The sequence below is a fragment of the Columba livia genome, chromosome 2 (assembly GCF_036013475.1).
Source record: "Columba livia isolate bColLiv1 breed racing homer chromosome 2, bColLiv1.pat.W.v2, whole genome shotgun sequence".
Classification (NCBI taxonomy): Eukaryota; Metazoa; Chordata; class Aves; order Columbiformes; family Columbidae; genus Columba; species Columba livia.
Window position 1 is genome coordinate 43,883,167 of NC_088603.1, and position 17,573 is coordinate 43,900,739.

The 17,573-nt window shown below is 41.3% G+C and overlaps 1 protein-coding gene across 1 annotated transcript in view; it reads left to right on the forward strand.

Moving 5' to 3' along the window:
- The window catches only part of TGFBR2 (transforming growth factor beta receptor 2), a 59,939-nt gene that overhangs the window by 19,968 nt on the left and 22,398 nt on the right, over nt 1-17,573 (forward strand). The window contains exons 2-3 of the mRNA XM_065051609.1: nt 7,363-7,534; nt 9,194-9,384. Of these exons, the coding sequence (XP_064907681.1) occupies nt 7,363-7,534; nt 9,194-9,384 (363 nt within the window). The remainder of the gene's footprint in view (nt 1-7,362; nt 7,535-9,193; nt 9,385-17,573) is intronic.

Here is a 17,573-nt window from a genome sequence, read left to right on the forward strand (position 1 = left end):
TGACTGCTGTCTATTTTCAAAGCATGCACGTTGGAAAAATATTTGTACAAAGCTGAAGTGGTTATTCAGTGGGCAGGCAAGAATACAAAAGGAGGTGAAGTTGCAGGATACGCTTTTTAATGAGCAGGTCAGAGTTATCTATGCCAATGTCAGTTCTGAACCGTGAATCATGCTTATTCCAACAAAGCAGGAAAGCTGTTTTTCCTAATCTTGTGAGCCAGATGAGCATTGCTGCACTCGATACTCACTGTGTGTCTGAAGTCACAGGAGTTAACATCCAAAGACAGCTTCCAGTAAATTCCAAACTTAATGCATTATGCAGAAAAAAAATAGACACTGTAGTTATAGTTGAATAAATTGATTTTCATGTTATATCGCATATGGTTCTCCAGTGCTGTGTGCTGTTTACCAGCTGCGTTAAGGAGGCTGTAGGTTAAAGTCCAGGAGAAGATGAAATGTCCCTTTGAGTGCCCTATGGGAAGCCATCATTTAGATTTTTTTTCAGCGTTTTTGCCTGGCGACAGTATTCTTTTGTTCCACCTACCACGGGGTGCTAAGCAGTGGCCAGAAAACGTGAAAGAGAGCACAGGTAAAATTCCACAGGTAAAAATCCATCTCATTATTTGAAGCATCACAATGTTATTTTTATTCCCTGTTTTCAGAATGTGTTCAGTTCAGAATTGTAACTGCTGATCTCTAAGAGAGTCTCCTCATACCTACACTAATGTCAGGACTCACAGCAATGAGGTCCATTCTTAAGCATGTTTGAGGCAGTTCACTGCCATGCCCTGGACTGGGGAGAAAAGCCCAGCCCATGATTAAAACTGTCAATGCTAGCTCATTTTGGAAACGGTGGATAAAAATAGTGTTATTTTAATGCTTTAAATACAAGAATGATTTTTCGATCTTCAAGATCTCCAGCTTAGTATGCTGTTCCCTCCCTTATTTTTTCTGGTTGTGTCCCTCCTCCCAGCTTCTGCCAAATTTGATTTTGTTTCTGTGGCAGTGCCTGCAGCAATCCCTAAAGCAAAGTTTCATCAGTTCCACTTGCTGTTGAAAGCCAGGCGCTTCCACTGCAGAGACGAGTTAAACAAAGTTTTCTAACTCCTGCTCCTTTTCCTTTTGTCTTTTCCCTCTGCATGTACCTTCCTCCGCTCCTCGCCTGCCAGTAAATGGGAAATAGCAGTTTCCCAGATTTCAAAGCAGTTCATCAGTGTTTCACTGCTATGAAACTGCTGTGAAATGGTTCTTCTGCTTGGGCCTTTCTTCAGCTGGGGGTGGCCAAACTGCTTCTGGCTAGGTCTACCTTGTCAAAACGGCTTACCTAGTTTGCCCTCTTCTTTCCTAGCAGACTTCTTGGGTATGGCTGAAGAGCAGGTCGTAGCCCACATAGACTACATGAAGGCCCATGAGCCCTGCCAGACCATTCTTTCCCCCATTTTACAGTAGCTGCTTTGTGGTAGGGTGGGTTGCAGGGCTATATATGTGTCTTGTTCCATTAACAGTTGCATTGTTGCCATATAATAGGTGTGACTTGCATTTTTTTCATATGACAGGCACAAGCCATTACATGATAGGGAGAAGCCATGACGTAAATCTCTCCAAGTACTGCACAAAGAAGCATGTTCATGAAAATGAAGTTATTTTGGTCTTTGTCCTTTGCAGAGCCCTGGTGTGGCTTGGTCAGGCAGGGAAGAAGCACAGAAGTCCCAAGCACTTTGCAAACAGAAGTGCAATCGATAACACTTAAAGGCATGTAAAAAAGCACCGACTAGGCAGCTGTTGTGCTAGGCTGGAAGGCTGAACATCAAAAGGAAATCTAAGAGGTGAAACACCTTCCAAGGGAAAGCAGGGAGTACATTGCTAGGGGCAGACCAGGGTGATGTCAGTGATCTGTTACTATATATGATACAGGTCAAGGCAGAGAAATTCTGCAAAAGAGCGTGTAGGAATGTGATTTTCTGGAGTCCTGCCACAGGGACAGTTAAATATCTGGTGAGCTAAACATTTATGCAACCTGTTTTCCTGTAACATATTTTAGCTGTACTTAAAAGTTTGCTCATGTTTGGCTTTACAGAGACTCTCTCAGCACTCTTGATAATCGTTGTTAATCTTAATAGAGACAGTCACAAAAGTCCTGTGCCCATGGTAACCCTACTGGGGGTAAATCATATTTGAGATAAAGGACGGCAGCCCAAAGCAGGGTCCAAGGCAGTATGAACTATGCAGGTTCATACTCACACAGTGAATATGGGAGTATGTGTCACAGAATGACACTCCATTTCAACTCCTGACAGCATAAAGCTCAGAACTGGCAGCAGTAACTGAAAAATTGAAAATACATATTTCATAGAGTTACCTCTGAAGGTGTTGCCATGGGAGTTACTAGGTGATCTGAGGTGTTGCCAGTTCCTGTTCTTTTGTGGAGAGTCATGTGTTAGCTGACATGTTTATTGAAGATCAACCTCCCGGATTCCAGTGATTTATTTTCTTTTTATCTTTTCATTTTGTAAGTTAGACAGTAATTCCAACCCTCTTGCTTGTGGCATGTTTCAAAACATGACTCAAATGCACTCTAAGAGTTAAGGCAGCAATGGCAAAGAAAGGAGAACCCAGCAGGTGGGTTTTGGTTGGGTTTGGTTTGGTTTTGTTTCCTTCTTTTATTTTCATGATCTCTCTGGCTAGGCTTTGTAACTCATGATTTTTGAATTTTAAGGGTTGACTATGGTTCCATCTTTTCTTTCTTGTATTACTGCACTGAACATAATCAGTATAATTAAGGGTAACCATCAGGATATATCCAGGTCTTAAACGCAAAGCTCAGATCCCTTATTTTACTTGACTCCTTCCCCTCCGCAGTTGATTCAACAATATCTGTAAGGCAAAAAATGTGGGTTTGAATCATCCTGTTTCTACTTTCATGATGCTGGCAGTGTCCCCATCACTATCAAAGTTCTGCTGAGGTTATAGATTTTGTATTGAGGGTGGTAGGGAAAATAGAAAAAATACTGTCTTTCATACTCTTCTTGCAAAACCTGCTGTCTTTCTGTTGGATGAGCATGTAATACAGCTTGGACTTTCTCATAGCTGCTATGCTGTCCAGCCACAGGGACATGATGTTGTGAAGTTGTGCTCTTTGGGAGCACAAGGACAATCTCTGCCAAGGCTTTTTGATAAAGGCATCCTTCTCCTTCCAGATTTCCATGATGTAGTGAAGTCTTAAATTCAAGCTTCTGCCATCAGGTGGAATTCTTTCCCAGAGTCTGAGTAGCTGATTTCCCATTCCAACATCTCCCTCAGCATTTTTTTTTTAAAGAGATGAGATCTATCTGCTCAGCAGTGCTATTTTGTATGTATACATGTGCCAGAGGCACTGGGTGAGAAAAGAGAAATGCACTAACAAGATAGGAGTAAGAGAAATTGACTGCTGTTTCTGAAATGTATCCTAAGACATAGAGTTTTCCAGTGTGGATATTCTCAAAAAAAGACAGCATGTTGGTTTGGGGTTTATTTAGATGTTATTGACTTTTGAGAGTTCTGTAATGGTACTAAAAATCAGAGGAATGTAAACTAGAGCCTGAGGCCTCAATGAAAGTTACACATCTACAAAAAACAGGCACAAAGCAAACAACTTCGAAGACAGTCAGTAGACTTTGGGTGAGGCATATTGTTTATTGTCCCAAGAAACCATAAAAAATATGTGAACCATAGAGTAAAAATGTTGTCCTGCAAGCCCGGCTCCGCTAGAATCCATGGCGTTGATATTTCCTATATGGCTGCTCCAGTGTCCTTTGCATAATATCCAGCCCACATGGTGGCTTGCACGTTCCATGCATTTTAACCACAGTGACTGAAAGTTAGTTGAAAGTTTCATAGCCAAAAAAACACAGTCTTTTATTTGCAGCCCACGGACAAGCAAGCAAAAAAAGCTAGAATTACGCTTCCTGTAGAAGTCAGAATAAGAAAACTAACATTAGACAGTAGATGGCAATTTTAGGAGACAAGTGCACATTTTAGGATGTCTTCCTTCAGATTTGCAAATCTGTGTTTTCTCCGTTGACTTTCTCATTATATCCACATTTTTTTCTCATGCAAAGTGAAAGGTTGCTTCTGTCCACAGTGTTCAAGTAACTTTAGTTGTATGAACAGGAGAAGATCTTGAGGAGCTGGCTCATGTGGTATGAATTGTGCAACAGGATAGTCAAGCACTTTTAGAGATGGACATTCAAGTGACTACAAGAAGAGGAGCAATCTTGCTGATCATGAACCGCTCACTGCTTCTGGGCCCTTCAGAATACAAGTGAATACACTTCCCTAGGGAAGAGCCCTACCAACTTGTTATTCTCCAGGCAGGGTTTTGTGGATTAGAGACAGGTCTGAGCTAATATGACTTGGAAGAAGACCAGTCTTTCCTGGATTCCTAAGTCCTCAGAACCTAGCAGGCTAAGTCTCAGTAATAGCAGGCTGTGATCAGAAGAGAGTGAGGTTGAGGCCACATCTGACTACAGATTTAATCTCGGGCCATTTGCAGAGGTTGATTTCAGCATCAGTCTCATAGGGGAAAGTCAAACTTGGCTTTAACCCGTTTAGTTTGGAACTAGATGGGTTATCAGGGTGGGTAGGGCCAGACTGTATTAACGAACAATACACCAACACCTGCTAGAAGAACGTGACAGTATTAGGAAGAGTAAACTGCAGTCTCACTTCAGATCAGATACTGAAGCATGGAGGAAGGTTTGCCCACCTGGACAGTTAATCCGGTACCTCGAACTGCCAGAGGAATGAATAGAGAGGCACTGCACTGTCAGCCTCTATGACAAGAGTTTTTGGAAGAAAATTCAAGTGTAATCAGTTCTGGAAGTCCTAAAACCCCATTAGATTTTGCCATTAATTTAACCTGTTCAGAAATTAGTTGGGCCTAACTACACAGCCTTTGCTAGTAATTGAATTAAGGCTGACCACCATAACTGAAAAACGTAAGGTTTGTGACCTTGCATTGAATTGCTGCATTTCAGACAGTTGAGAGGTTTTTTTTCTTTTTTAATCAAGTTGCTTGGTTTGGATATCCCTCCTTGGAAGAGGTCCAAACATATTTTCATATGTTTGTTCCAGTGGGTGAGTCTTGGCAGAACCTGGAATATCTGGGGACAGCACAGGAACGAGCCCTGCCTCTTAACAAACGTCATGTGCTTGAACCGGTTTACTTAGGGTCTTGCCTTCACGTGACTTTTGTCTCCAGCACTGCCAGCGCTAGAGAGGACTGACTCGAGTCTGTGGCTCAGAGGTGAAAGCAGTGTAGATGCAGCTAAAATTCTTTGCAGTTTGAGCAGCAGAAGTCCTTCCCCTGCGCTCATTTGTGAGCCACTTGGCACCCTGCCACACACAGGTTTCCTGTGTGAGCTTGGGTGAGTCACTTCATCTCGCCTTTGATATTTGTCTGTACCGTTCATCCAGGCTTTTAGGGCTGTAGATTGTCTCTTACTGGGTAGAGGTACAGTCACTTGTTATCAGATTGTTTTTAACATTACTGGAACCTAGATAAATCAATACAGTTATTACTTTATCTTCAACATGTAGTAAATAGGAGGTACCATCCAGATGAAAGGAATAATTTGCCAAAATGATGATTATATTAACACATATTTTATAGAACACTAGATTCAGGACCTTTTGAGTTCCTACCACACCTACTTCAATGAGGCTTTGTTCTTCTGCCTGTCTTTAGGGAGTTGTTGCAACACAAATAATTAAGAACAAGAAAAGTTTGCCTGGGGCTTGAAATTCAGCCAGCCTGTAAGTTACTGCCAGCATTCTCCACCCAAGTGCTCCCAGTGAGCTCCTCATAACCCTCCCCTCTGTGTAGGAGCTTCTTCTGTACCGTTAAAATCATAGGGAGTTTTGCCATTGATTATAATGGCAGTAAGATCAGAGACCTTAGGTCAGTACCAAAGCATGCTAATGATGAGAAGGATTTGTGATTTAGATAAAGAGGAAGGACTTTTCTCTCAGTCCCTTACAATGGCTCAGAAATCCATTGAAAATGTTACCAAGAGGCTTTTTTATTTCCTTCTGGAAAAAGCACGTGTATTTAATTCCTGTAATAAAATATTGTAATGGTAGTAAATAGTGAAGTTCTAGAAGCAAAAAAATTGATTTCTCAGCTAATGGAGGAGAGAGGGGGAAATTACAAATCCCTGGTTGCCTATTATTGCTTGACTAGCAACGTTTGGCCACAAAGAGCAGTATGAACATAGCTTTACCAGACAGGTAGCTACAAGAGAAGGGTTGTGCTGTGTGAAGCCCAGTTTATCTTTAAAGTGGTTCAGCCTACTTTTCCAAATATATTACAAAGTGAGTCAAACTGAAACTGTTGTAGATAGTCTGCTCCACTTCACATAGTTGCATATTCATTTTAGCTTTAGAAAAAGGTTTATGTTGGCATTTTCTGTTCCTTGTAGTCACACTGGCTTTTTTAAAATAGTTTTTGAACTAAAAATATGTTTCCTGAAATTCATACACTGGGATGAAAAAAATCTCTTCCCTTACTGCTACCACACTGAAGCAGATAGTGAATACTAAGACTCGGAATGAGTAAACGATTAATTCTTCAGTGTCGGGGTGCGGAAATGTAGCTGTTGGGTCAAAGTAGACTTCTACAAGACAGACTGTCATTGCAAGTTAGTTTGAGTTCAAGTCCCTTAATTAGCCCGGGAAGACTCCAGCAGCAGATTACATGAGCTGCACAGGTGCCCTATTGCATTTCCAGCTTGAGTTTCACCCACAATCTCTAGCAGACCATCTGCCTTAAGTTGAAAGTCAGTTCCAGCTCTGTTGTTCTGTGTGAACAGAAGTCAGATTATGGCCAAGACTTGGGTTATGCCTCTGGTTTGTAAAGACAAACTTTCAAAATTCATCATGATCCATGTAATAATGATATCACCCACCTACCATGCATTCCCGCTATGGTATCCACAGTTACTTTGGCACACAGGTCATGATGCAATATATTGTACACGGGGGACAGACTGACTGCCTGTAAGTAATGCAAATGGGTGACTGCAGAGTGGTTATTTCAGTGCAAACTGGATTCGGAATAATTTTGATTCTGCAAAGAACTAAGCAACTTTTGCTCCCTCTGAAGTCAACAGAAGCTGATTTCACTTTTCAAATTCACTTTGATTAACCTGTTCTTGGCACTGTGGCACTTGCCCTGTTGTAGAGAAGATTGGTGGTTGTGAAAGACCAAAGATTTTCTAATTTGAATGTTTACTGATGCTGAGAACATTGTATTCGTAATGAGCAATAACACAATCTGATAATCTACCATTACTGAGTTTTCTTCTCTTTTTTTTTTTCCTTAAGCTGAAAATATGTCACCTGTAGACAGAAATAAGGAAAATGGATTGCAAATGCCAAACCTATGCAAATTTTGTGACATTAAAGTAACTACCTGCTCAAACCAACATCAGTGCAAGAGCAACTGCAACATCACAGCTATCTGTGAGAAGAATAATGAAGTCTGTGTTGCTATATGGTAAGTTATTGCTTCATGCAGGTGGGGAGGAGAGCACACCCTTGTTCGTCATTGCTTAGTACTTTCCTCAATTGCTCTGGTATTCAGAATGTCCCTGCTACCTTGCCAGGCTTTGCTCTCTGGCTTCCAACTCACATTTCTGCTCAGCATACTGAGAGTTGTTCGAGGCTAACAACAATTCTGATATGAAATGTTCTGGGGACTTTTTTCTTTTAAAGCAGTTCTGTTCCAGCTTATGCTGTTATTGGAAAAGGGGCATGGTTTTTTTGCTCAAACCATTAAGCTACCTCCACCCACATCACTTCGAGTAAAAACAGAGTTGAGACTCAGAGAGCATTGTGGTGACGTTTGCTGAAGACAGACAATCCTCTCTCAGGTTTCAAAGTGAACTAGATTATGTAGATCTATCACAGGAGGCTTATTTACCATGTATAGGCAGAAATACTTTCTCTCAAAGGTAAAAAAAATCTTCTGTGTATATAGTGACTCTGATGTAAGCGTGGTGCTTTTTATATAGCATATGTCTAGGTTGAAATAAATCAAGGGTATATGAAAATGAATTGTAAACTTTTTTTAGGATTTGTTGACTCTAAACTTGCATTCCAGTATAAAAACTGGGGTTTTGCCTCTCCATAAATGGTAAGCCAATCCTAACAAAGAAAACCAAACCCACTCTTAATGAGTTCATAAGGGGACAAAAGGAATAGAACTGAGTATTTGCAGCATTGCTGGTAATTTAGGAACATAGTTAGAATCACTCACAGAAAGACACAATTAATTCATTTACTGAGGGATTAGTTGTGTCCGTTGACTCGAAGAGATGTTCAGCATAATTGGAAGTAGACATTTGAAGTGCAGAATCAGTCCAGGGTGCTGTTCCATATTTGTCCTGTGCTCCTTTAGTAAGTGATCAGTGTCTATTATCGCTGTACAAAGTGGCTGTAATGCAATGTAAGATACACTGTGGATTTTTCATGCCAATTTGTGCAAAAGGCAAATGAGTTGAGAACTGTATTTAAAGTGTTCTTTGCCTCTGAGTCTTGCATCAATAAAGTGAAATCTGTGGAACAGGAAAAAACACAGGAACATGGCATCAGCTGTAAATATTGCCCTGACAGTGAGGCAAAGCTGGCTTGTACCAGTTCTATGGTTGGGTTTGGATTTGTTTGTTTGTTTATATAAGGATAGCTCCTTCAATGCAGAAATTGTGCTGATTGTAGACTTCAAAAGTAAAATGAAAAGGCCAGCTCACTAGAAATTCCCCAGATTTTGAGGAAATAATTCAGTTTTTATCATAATTTCCCACAGATTTTTGCTGTCTGCACAGTGACCACAAAAACCAAAAGTATGTTCTGAAGTTCACAGCAGTTCATTGAGCATTAGCTTGAATAATTCTGGGTGAGATTTTCAAAGAGACTTATTGGAGCTTAGTGGTAATATGATACAGGAATAGCTGTGCCATTGTACAAATGCCCCAGTGTGAGGAGTCCAGACACAGCCAAATTTATCTCATTCAGGAAAGCCAGGGAAGAACATGTGATACTCTTGAAATCCCATTTGAGCTCTCAAAAGAGGCAAATTTTGGCCAGGCACAGTCCTGTCTGGTCCCTTTGTAAAATATTCCTTCTTTGATTTCAGTTTTCTCCTTTTCATTTTTAGGCGACAGAATGATGAAAATGTGACATTAGAAACAATATGCCATGATCCCCAGAAAAGACTCTATGGTCACATGTTGGATGACTCCAGCTCAGAGCAGTGTTTGATGAGGGAAAAGAAGGAAGATGGGGGATTGATGTTCATGTGTTCCTGTACAGGTGAAGAATGCAATGATATGCTCATTTTTCCGTCAGGTAAGTTTAATAATTTGCCCTGCATTCCTAGGCTGCACCTTACAAGTGGCAGTAAATGTGTCATACCAATCGACTTGCAATCACATTTTGTGGAGGAAAACTTCTAGTGGCAGGAGATATTTTGGTCTCTTCTGAGTCTTGCAAAATCTCAATCTTTTTTTTCTGTGTTCCAAGGATATTTCTTACCAGACTATCTTCCTTTTGAAGTAAGTCTGATACACAGCTTAAGACATTGCGCTCAGAAGTTGATGGGAAGAAGGATGAAAGCAAGATGTTTAGAGTTGTTTTGTTGACATGTCAAAATGAAACATATGCCAATTACATTATAAAACATAAACAAGAGGCAAATGCCATATTTAAGGTTCTACCTCTTCTAAAAGGCTGTATTGCCGTAGCGTGGCATCTGCATATACAGATACTACTGGGTAACTTGATAGGATGTGAATATCAAGTCAGCTTCTCTGTTGTAACTAGCCATCTGCACTTGTTCTGTGGTAGGCGTGAAGTAGCTAGAAGGTTCCTTCACTGGTGGATATGCTACCTCATGCTTACTGCAGTACAAGGACTTGTATGTGAGTGCTGTTAAACCAGTGAAATTTGAGTATAGATCAAATCACAAGTGCATAACCTGTCCCCATTCTGCCTCATGAATGCCTACATTGAATACTGCAAGTACAGTAAGGGCAGTGCAGGTGTAGGCCGTGCTGGTGGACCTCATGCTGCACATATAGATGCACTTGTTTGCACACACCCACCTCATTTTATTTTCTCCTACCTGCTAGATCACACAATGATTCCTTTACTGAGACTAAGTCAGGTCTCTCATAGGCATGCGTGAGGCTTCCTGTGGAGAATTTTGTGTGCACACACTTCTAAATGAGTATGGCACACAGCACCCATCCTTATCACCTCTAAGTTACTCAGAAAAGGATATAATCAAGTCTTCATTATCTGAGATAACAAAGGGTCGGGACACTGTTTCCACTCCTAGGAAACATGGTGTATGGCTTCACCAAGGCAGACAACCAAGTGAGTTGCTTCTAGCTCTTGCTTCCCAGCCCTCCAAGAAGGCTGACTAGTTAAGGTTGCAAAACCACACCAGATTAGCCAAGGGCAAGCTAGAAAGTCTTTGCTTCCCTTGGCCCAGGCTGTCCATATCTAGTGCCACCTCCTCCCATCTTCCTCATCCCCTCCCTAAGCTTGATTTGAAACCTGACAACCTGACTGCTGATCCATGGTTGTATGACCAACCCTTACTTGGGTGGGCTTTAAAGGAGTTGAAGTAAATACTGGTAATGATGTGAGCACAGGTGGTAGACCCAGGACTTTGTTCTAACAGATTACCTTGATTTTATTGACAAGAAAATGTTCACAGTGAAAAAATCTTACTGTATTTCAGCTGTCTAGAGTTTTTATACAAAGCAAACCACACCCTTGTGGATTTTGGCTAATTTGTTATGAATTAGTCATGTTATAGCTGTTTCTCCTGGAGCTATGTAGCTGAATGCAATCACTCTTGACAAATGTGTGTCTTCTGTGTGTTTATGAAAAAACATTCTATAAATTCAACACCAAGTGCCTTCATTCTCATCAATTCTGCAACCCCCCCTCACACTTCCAGAGCTGCCTAAAAGGAGCTGTATTATAAATTAAAACCCAGTCTTTTTACCCTAATTCCTTTCACTATTCGGAGCAGAACTTTTTCTTCTTAGTCATGTGCTATAAGCACTCTACATGACTCATGAAAACTGTGCCCTGCATTCACATGTAGTAAGCGCATAACTACAGATAAAAATTAAAGTAATGTAAAACTTAAGTTTGTAACATTTCCAGTTCATTCACAAACACGAGCATTAAATCCAGTTGGGAGGGGGTAGAGTCAAGGCTTTGTCATTCCTTTTTTATTGTTGTGGATTAGTGTTCCTTTTAAATGAAAACAGCCCCTTTGGATTGCTTGCCGGGTTAGCCATGGCAGGAAGACAAACGATTTTTACAGTATCAGACATGCGGTTTCCTGTCTGTGTTTAACTTTGAGCAGAACATCACAGCCAGCTGGTCCATGGCTCCTCCAGACAACTAGATAATAGCCTGCAATCATTTTGCCTTTGGAATGACTGTCATGCAGATCTATTCTGTACATTGTTCTTACCTTTTTTTTTTCTCTCTACATTTCTTGTATACCAGAGCAAGAATTTTTGCAGTGGTTTTGCACAGCTTGTCATTTTAGAGAGTGGGCAAAAGCTAGTCTAAAAAAGCCCAATCAAAAAGTGTTTGTACTCATTTACTAGCAGAGACTGAGACAATAAAAAAGATTGTAATTTTTCACCTGATAATCACAGCCTTTCCTTCCAATCTATTGCTGTAAATGATCAGTGTTCTAGCTTTTCTTCCTCCTGGGTGCATGTTTAAGACAGACCAGATTTAGTTTCTTCCTGGTATTTCTGAGGTAAGAAAGAAAACTGTGGGTAAGGCAACAAGTTCTATTTTCCACCAGAGGTTAGTCACTACATTCCAGTGATTCACAGCTGAGCTGTTATTGCTTGTAGAATTGATTTAATAGCATTATTGGCTTGTGTCAGTCTTGACTGAAGGGTAAACCTCCTGACTGTATTTTTAGACACAAACATCTAAAGGTTTTGGGTAGTGGGAGATGTTGCGGCTCACCCAAGGGTGGCTTTGGAAATGTTTGAAGTAGTTACATCCAAATCAAATGCCTATTTCTTGAATGGACTTCCGTTTAAACTGCCAATCTGTAAAATAAGCAAGATGTAGTCAGACATGTGCCTAAACATGCCTGTAGTTCTGCTGTGTCAGGGGACTTCTGACCCTGATTCAAATCAGGCCATGGGCAGCTGGCGGAAAATACTATGTGTAGAACCACTCCAAACAACATTTGTAGTTCTTGGAGAAGTAATATACAGAAGACAGGTAGCCATTGCAAATCTGGCTACTCTGTGTTTATTTTTTAATCCCTCTCTTTTTTTGCCAAACAAAATTGTTGGTGACTGGCAAGCAGTTTACACCCTTGTGGTGGAAAACTGCTTCTCACAGCAAAACTCAATGCCAGGCTGTTTTAATTATTATTTATTCAAATGTCTAATGTCAGTGTTAGCAGAAGGCAAAGCTGAGGAGGAAAACCACTGGAAAAGGTTAGCCAAAATCAGGGAGTGAAAAACTCTGGCTGGCTAGAAGTTGGCTGAGTGGCAGACAGGGCCTGGTCCTGCTGTCATGGAAAAGATAAGTGCAGGACCAGGGTTTTTTCCTCTCTGATGTCTGGTTGTGTCTGGTGGATCTTCTGCATCTCGCTTTGCCTTCTGATGTTTTGACCTGTTGTGATGAACCAGGTCTGTAGCTGTTTGCACAGTTCCAGGCCTCCCTTGGTGTTTGGGCAGCTTTATTCCTCAGCCTTCCCTTCGCCACACCATCTCCCAGCCTCTGTTCATCAGCCGGTGTGAGCATGACAAATGCCTAATTAAGTTATTCTTTATTAACAATCCTAAGCTGTTTGACTGAGGTTAAGGCTTGTTTACCCAAAGGGACCAAGTAGGACTGTGCTTTTTCCAGCCTCATGTCTGACCCGTTCTCCGTGGGTAGAGATGATTGTAGTCTACCTGCTATGGAGTGCAACTTCTTCCTGCTGGGCCGGCTCATTCTGACACATTCATTCAGCAGAGTGCAAAAGGGTGACCCCAGCACTGGAGACTGCCGACAAGAAAATAAATCCTTTAAGTACAGTTGTCATTATACATGCAGTTGTTATCCTGCACATCAAGTTCAAATCTAACTAAAAATACGGAGATCTCAAAATCTGGAAGTGGGATTTGCAGACCTGTAGCCCAGCTCTATTTGTTCTAGAGTTATTTCATTCTAATAAATTACCTGGTGATTATTTTTCATCCTCACCTGTCTTGCCACACTATGGAGATCTCCGAGCAGTTTGCAACCAAGGTTTCTGTGGGATAGTTCAGGTAGTTTCTGTTTATTCCTCGTGTGCTGCAAGATAAGATCAGTATTTTGGGCATTCCTAGCTGGTACTAAGATAGGAAAAACCTTTAGCAGCAAAAATGTATACAATTTTTAATGATTGTCTGAATCATCCACATGGTTGCCCTGAAATATCAAAACTCCAGTGACAGAGATGACTGACAGGCCAGCAAGTGTTTATGAGAATACTGAAGCTAATTGGGGGAGCATGTCTAAAACAGGAGAGGGTGTTGTGCTGCTAACCATCTTCACATTGGGTTTACTAATTTTGCTAATTGAGAGTGTAAGAAACGTAAGTATTTGATTAATCAATTGTGGCTGAGTCATTTGCCCAAACGAATTACAGCCTATGGATTTGCCGTGTGTCAAGTGCTGTGATTACTCACTGTGTACGGTTGTTACCTGGGAGACCTGGTATTGTTCTGCTGCCTGAACCAGCGCAAGCACGCCTGCATGATGCCTTGTCCTGTGCCAAGATCGCAGGAGATATGGATAATGTTTTAGAGTTTCCTTAACTTGGTGTCTCTTGCTTGTCTCTAACATGTTGCCCCTGTCTTTTCCTTTCTTTCTCTCCTTTTCCTTTCCTTACTAGAGTCAAAGCATTAGTGATTTTACATGACTACATAGGAGGATCTCAGACTTAAGAGCAGACTTAGGACCTGTGCACAAACAGCCGTCAGGCCATACATGCTCATGTGATGAGTTGTCCAGTGCTCAAGGAACAGCAGAAGGCAAATGATTACAGCTGGACTGCTTCCAAGTGGATTTTAAGAAAGGCTTTCATTAATCTCTTTTTCTGTTCTCCAACTAACATGTTCAGAAGGTAACTGTCTTCCAGCTGCCCCATAAAAGAGGTCAGTAGCATTGCATAACGTTGCGCAGAGCCTCTTACCGCTTATGTATTGGCATTGTTCTCTATGTTTCCTCTTAGGTATTTGCAGCCACAGAGTCCCACCCAATGCCTGCAGCTGTGTGTAACCAAAGGAGAGGCTGTCTAATACTGAATGTCTGATTCACTTAGTGGGATCGAAAGGAAAGAGAATGGAAAAGGCAAAAAAAGAGCCAAAATATTGTTTTGCTCTATATTATTTATATTATTTGCTTCCTAAGAAAATAACCATGCAGAGCTCAGTTACAGATTTGTGTAAAAACAAACTAGGCAGAGCTCTTCCAGTCTGGTTGGCATATTTGTTACAATTTGCATCACTTGAGAGCTTAATAAGTGTGGGAATGTGGCCAACCTTTTATCAGGTTGTCATGGAAGAGACTTTAATAATTACAGACAGAAACAAACTGTAACTAACACTGGCAACATAATATTTTGGGAAAGGTTGGAGGGGTGAAACTCAGGCTGAGAATAAAAATAGTGGTTAATGTGTGGCATCTGTTGGAACATATTGAAACTGGAGAGATTGATTTGTTCCAGAAAACCACCAGCAAGCAGCAGCAGACACTGAGTTGTATAGCTGAGGCATGTATCACAGAAACACAGTTCACATCATGTAAAGTTAGACTGTGTCGGCTTTCAGACTGCTGGGTTGGAAAGCTCAGCTGCAAGAGTCAAAATGTGTGAGAGATGCCATGTACACACAATGAAGTGACCTGTTAGAATGGGAGAGATAAGAAGGGAATGCATCCAGGGGTGGGAGATTTTAAGCAAATGGGTGCTGTGCCAGCAAACTGAGGAATTACACTTTCTAGCCAGCAGTGAGGGAATAAAACAGCTACAAACTGTTTGTTCTTAGAGCTTTATAGTTTCTTAAACCTCCTGGGTGCTGAATAGCATACTTGGCAATCAGTTGAAAAATGAAATTCTACTTACAATAGATAAAATATCCATTACTTCATTGCTGCCCAGCCTTTTTACTGAAGTAAGGCACTCAGAGGCAGTCAAGTTGCCTGCCTCCCACCCCCATGACTTAAGATGGAGCCATACCCGTCAGGTGACGGACACATATGTGTGACTCTTCCCACATGTAACATATATAACTGGGTCATGTAACTGGGGATTTTCCCCAGTCATAAAAGAGATGTCTTGAGTCCTGATCACTCATTCGTGGGTAGTTATGTGCCAGGGGCAAAGCTACTCACCCCAGTGAAAATCAGCATTGAGTATGCCACGACTGTCCAAAACTGCTCATACTTTTGCCTTATTACCTCTGGGGAAAAGTGGTAAGTGGTGGCACTGGGCAGTGGCCTGCATTAAGTGCTCTGAGGGCTGGGTCTGGTTTGCCAGCCATGTGTTGACTGCAGAGCAGCATCCAGGCTGGCAAATGACCAAAAGATCGAGTGAAGGCGTTCCCATACCTTTGGGTAAACATCCTTAGGGCCCAAATTCTGAGCCAGGAGGATGGCACTGCTTTAGAAAGACAGCTTTAGAAACAGGCTGTAAGGATGGCTTTACCTTGTCACTTCTACCGTCTTGGAGCCCCCATAGCAAGCCAGGCAGAGCTGTCAACTATCTGAACTAGTGCCTCTTCAGGAGGCTGCTTCAGCAGATACTATGTTTTGGATACCCTGGCAATATCCTCTTTAGACTAAAAGATGAAGGCATACAGCTCAAACACAAGTTCCTGGCCTTGACAGACTGGGTATACCTAGTCCAAAAAAACTCTTGTCAAATTCAGAAACGGACTGCAGGAATTTAACTTTCAGAAAGTCTACAAGAAATTTCAGGGTTAATTTTCCACTGGATAGCAAGATAGAGTCCACTCTCTTTTTAAAATCTAGTGATCTCTGTCTTCTGCCATCAGATGGTTCAGCGTAGAGCTTAGGGAGGTAGTGGAACTGATTTCCTGCCCCACAAAACTATTAACTTGAAAAAAAATACTTCATCTCCAGTGAGGATGGAAGATTAAAGTGTTTCCAAGAAACTGTCAAGATAAAAAAACGCAGGTTAGTTTGAGGTGCAGCATTTGAGTTTGGTTATTTCCAAGTGTTTTGTATCAAGATCAACTATTTTCTAAGTAAAAAGACCCTTCCCCCAATAAAAAGGCACCCACCCTCATCACACAGTCCAAAAATTAATGCCTATAGAATTAGCAAAAGTTTCTAAACATAATCAGCTTTCAGACCACTTTTATCCTCAGGATAGGGGTTTCAGGGAAAAGTACAGGAATGTCAGAAGCAGTTTCTGAGAATCAACATTTCCTGTCTAAAAATGTTTTGCTGAAGATTTCCAAGCCATCTTAATTCTAAAAAGACCAAAATCAGGAAGGTGCATGAGACACTGAACTACAGAATTTCATTGTCACTTGAGGATTCGTAAAGAGATAAACTCAGTTCCCCCAAACAGTTGCTCAGAGCCTGTGTAACTTCTTTTCACTGAAAATGAACCGTTTTATGGAATCAGTTTTCATCCAGAAAGTAGAACTATGGGAGGGGCAGACTTTTTCATGTTTTACTGCCTTGTGTCTTGCCCAGAAATTGGTACACATGTAGGAATCAAACTTGCATTTTGCCTAATTGAGAATAATCAGAGATGAAAAGCTCTTCCCTGTATGAAACAGAGTAGGACTTGAACTTGGGAGCTCCCATACCCCAGACTAGTCCTTTCACTGGTGGGATTCAGCACTCGCATCTCTTGCCAAATTGCAACATTTGAACAGAATTCTGTTTATGCAAAAACATTCAAAAAGTGTTACTTTTCATTCCAGTGTGGAATTGAAACCAAATTTCGAAACCTCAGAATTGCTGTCCTCCAGTCAGCTCAAAGGGCTGCTTTGTGTCTCAGGAGCTTGCAAAATAACTAGATCACAGTCCTGGGTTTGGGCCTATATTTTGTGACTGTGTGTCTCTGGGGGGTTTTAAGACACTAGACAAGCTTGCAATACATCAGTGTTGACATATTTAACCTGAGTTCTGCTAATATCAAACATATTCTTGCCCTGCTGTGCAGCTTTGCCTAGCAGTTGAGTAGGCAGCAACTTCAGAACTCGCATAAGAAGCAACCAGCACTGAATTGGTTCTGTCAGGATGGGCTGTGCATTTCTGCTGCCCTCTGCTTTGCAGTGCAGATCCTAATTTTATTGCCATTGTTTTATTTCTTGTTTCCAAAGTTCAGTGACACCAAAGTTCAATCAAATGCATCCAATCCAACCTAGAGAATTTGCAGGCAAAGCCATGTTGTGCTTTGAAGCTTCCTGACCAAACAGGGGCTGTACAATGTTTCCATTTTCCTTGGCACCTGAGCCTTATTCCCTCAA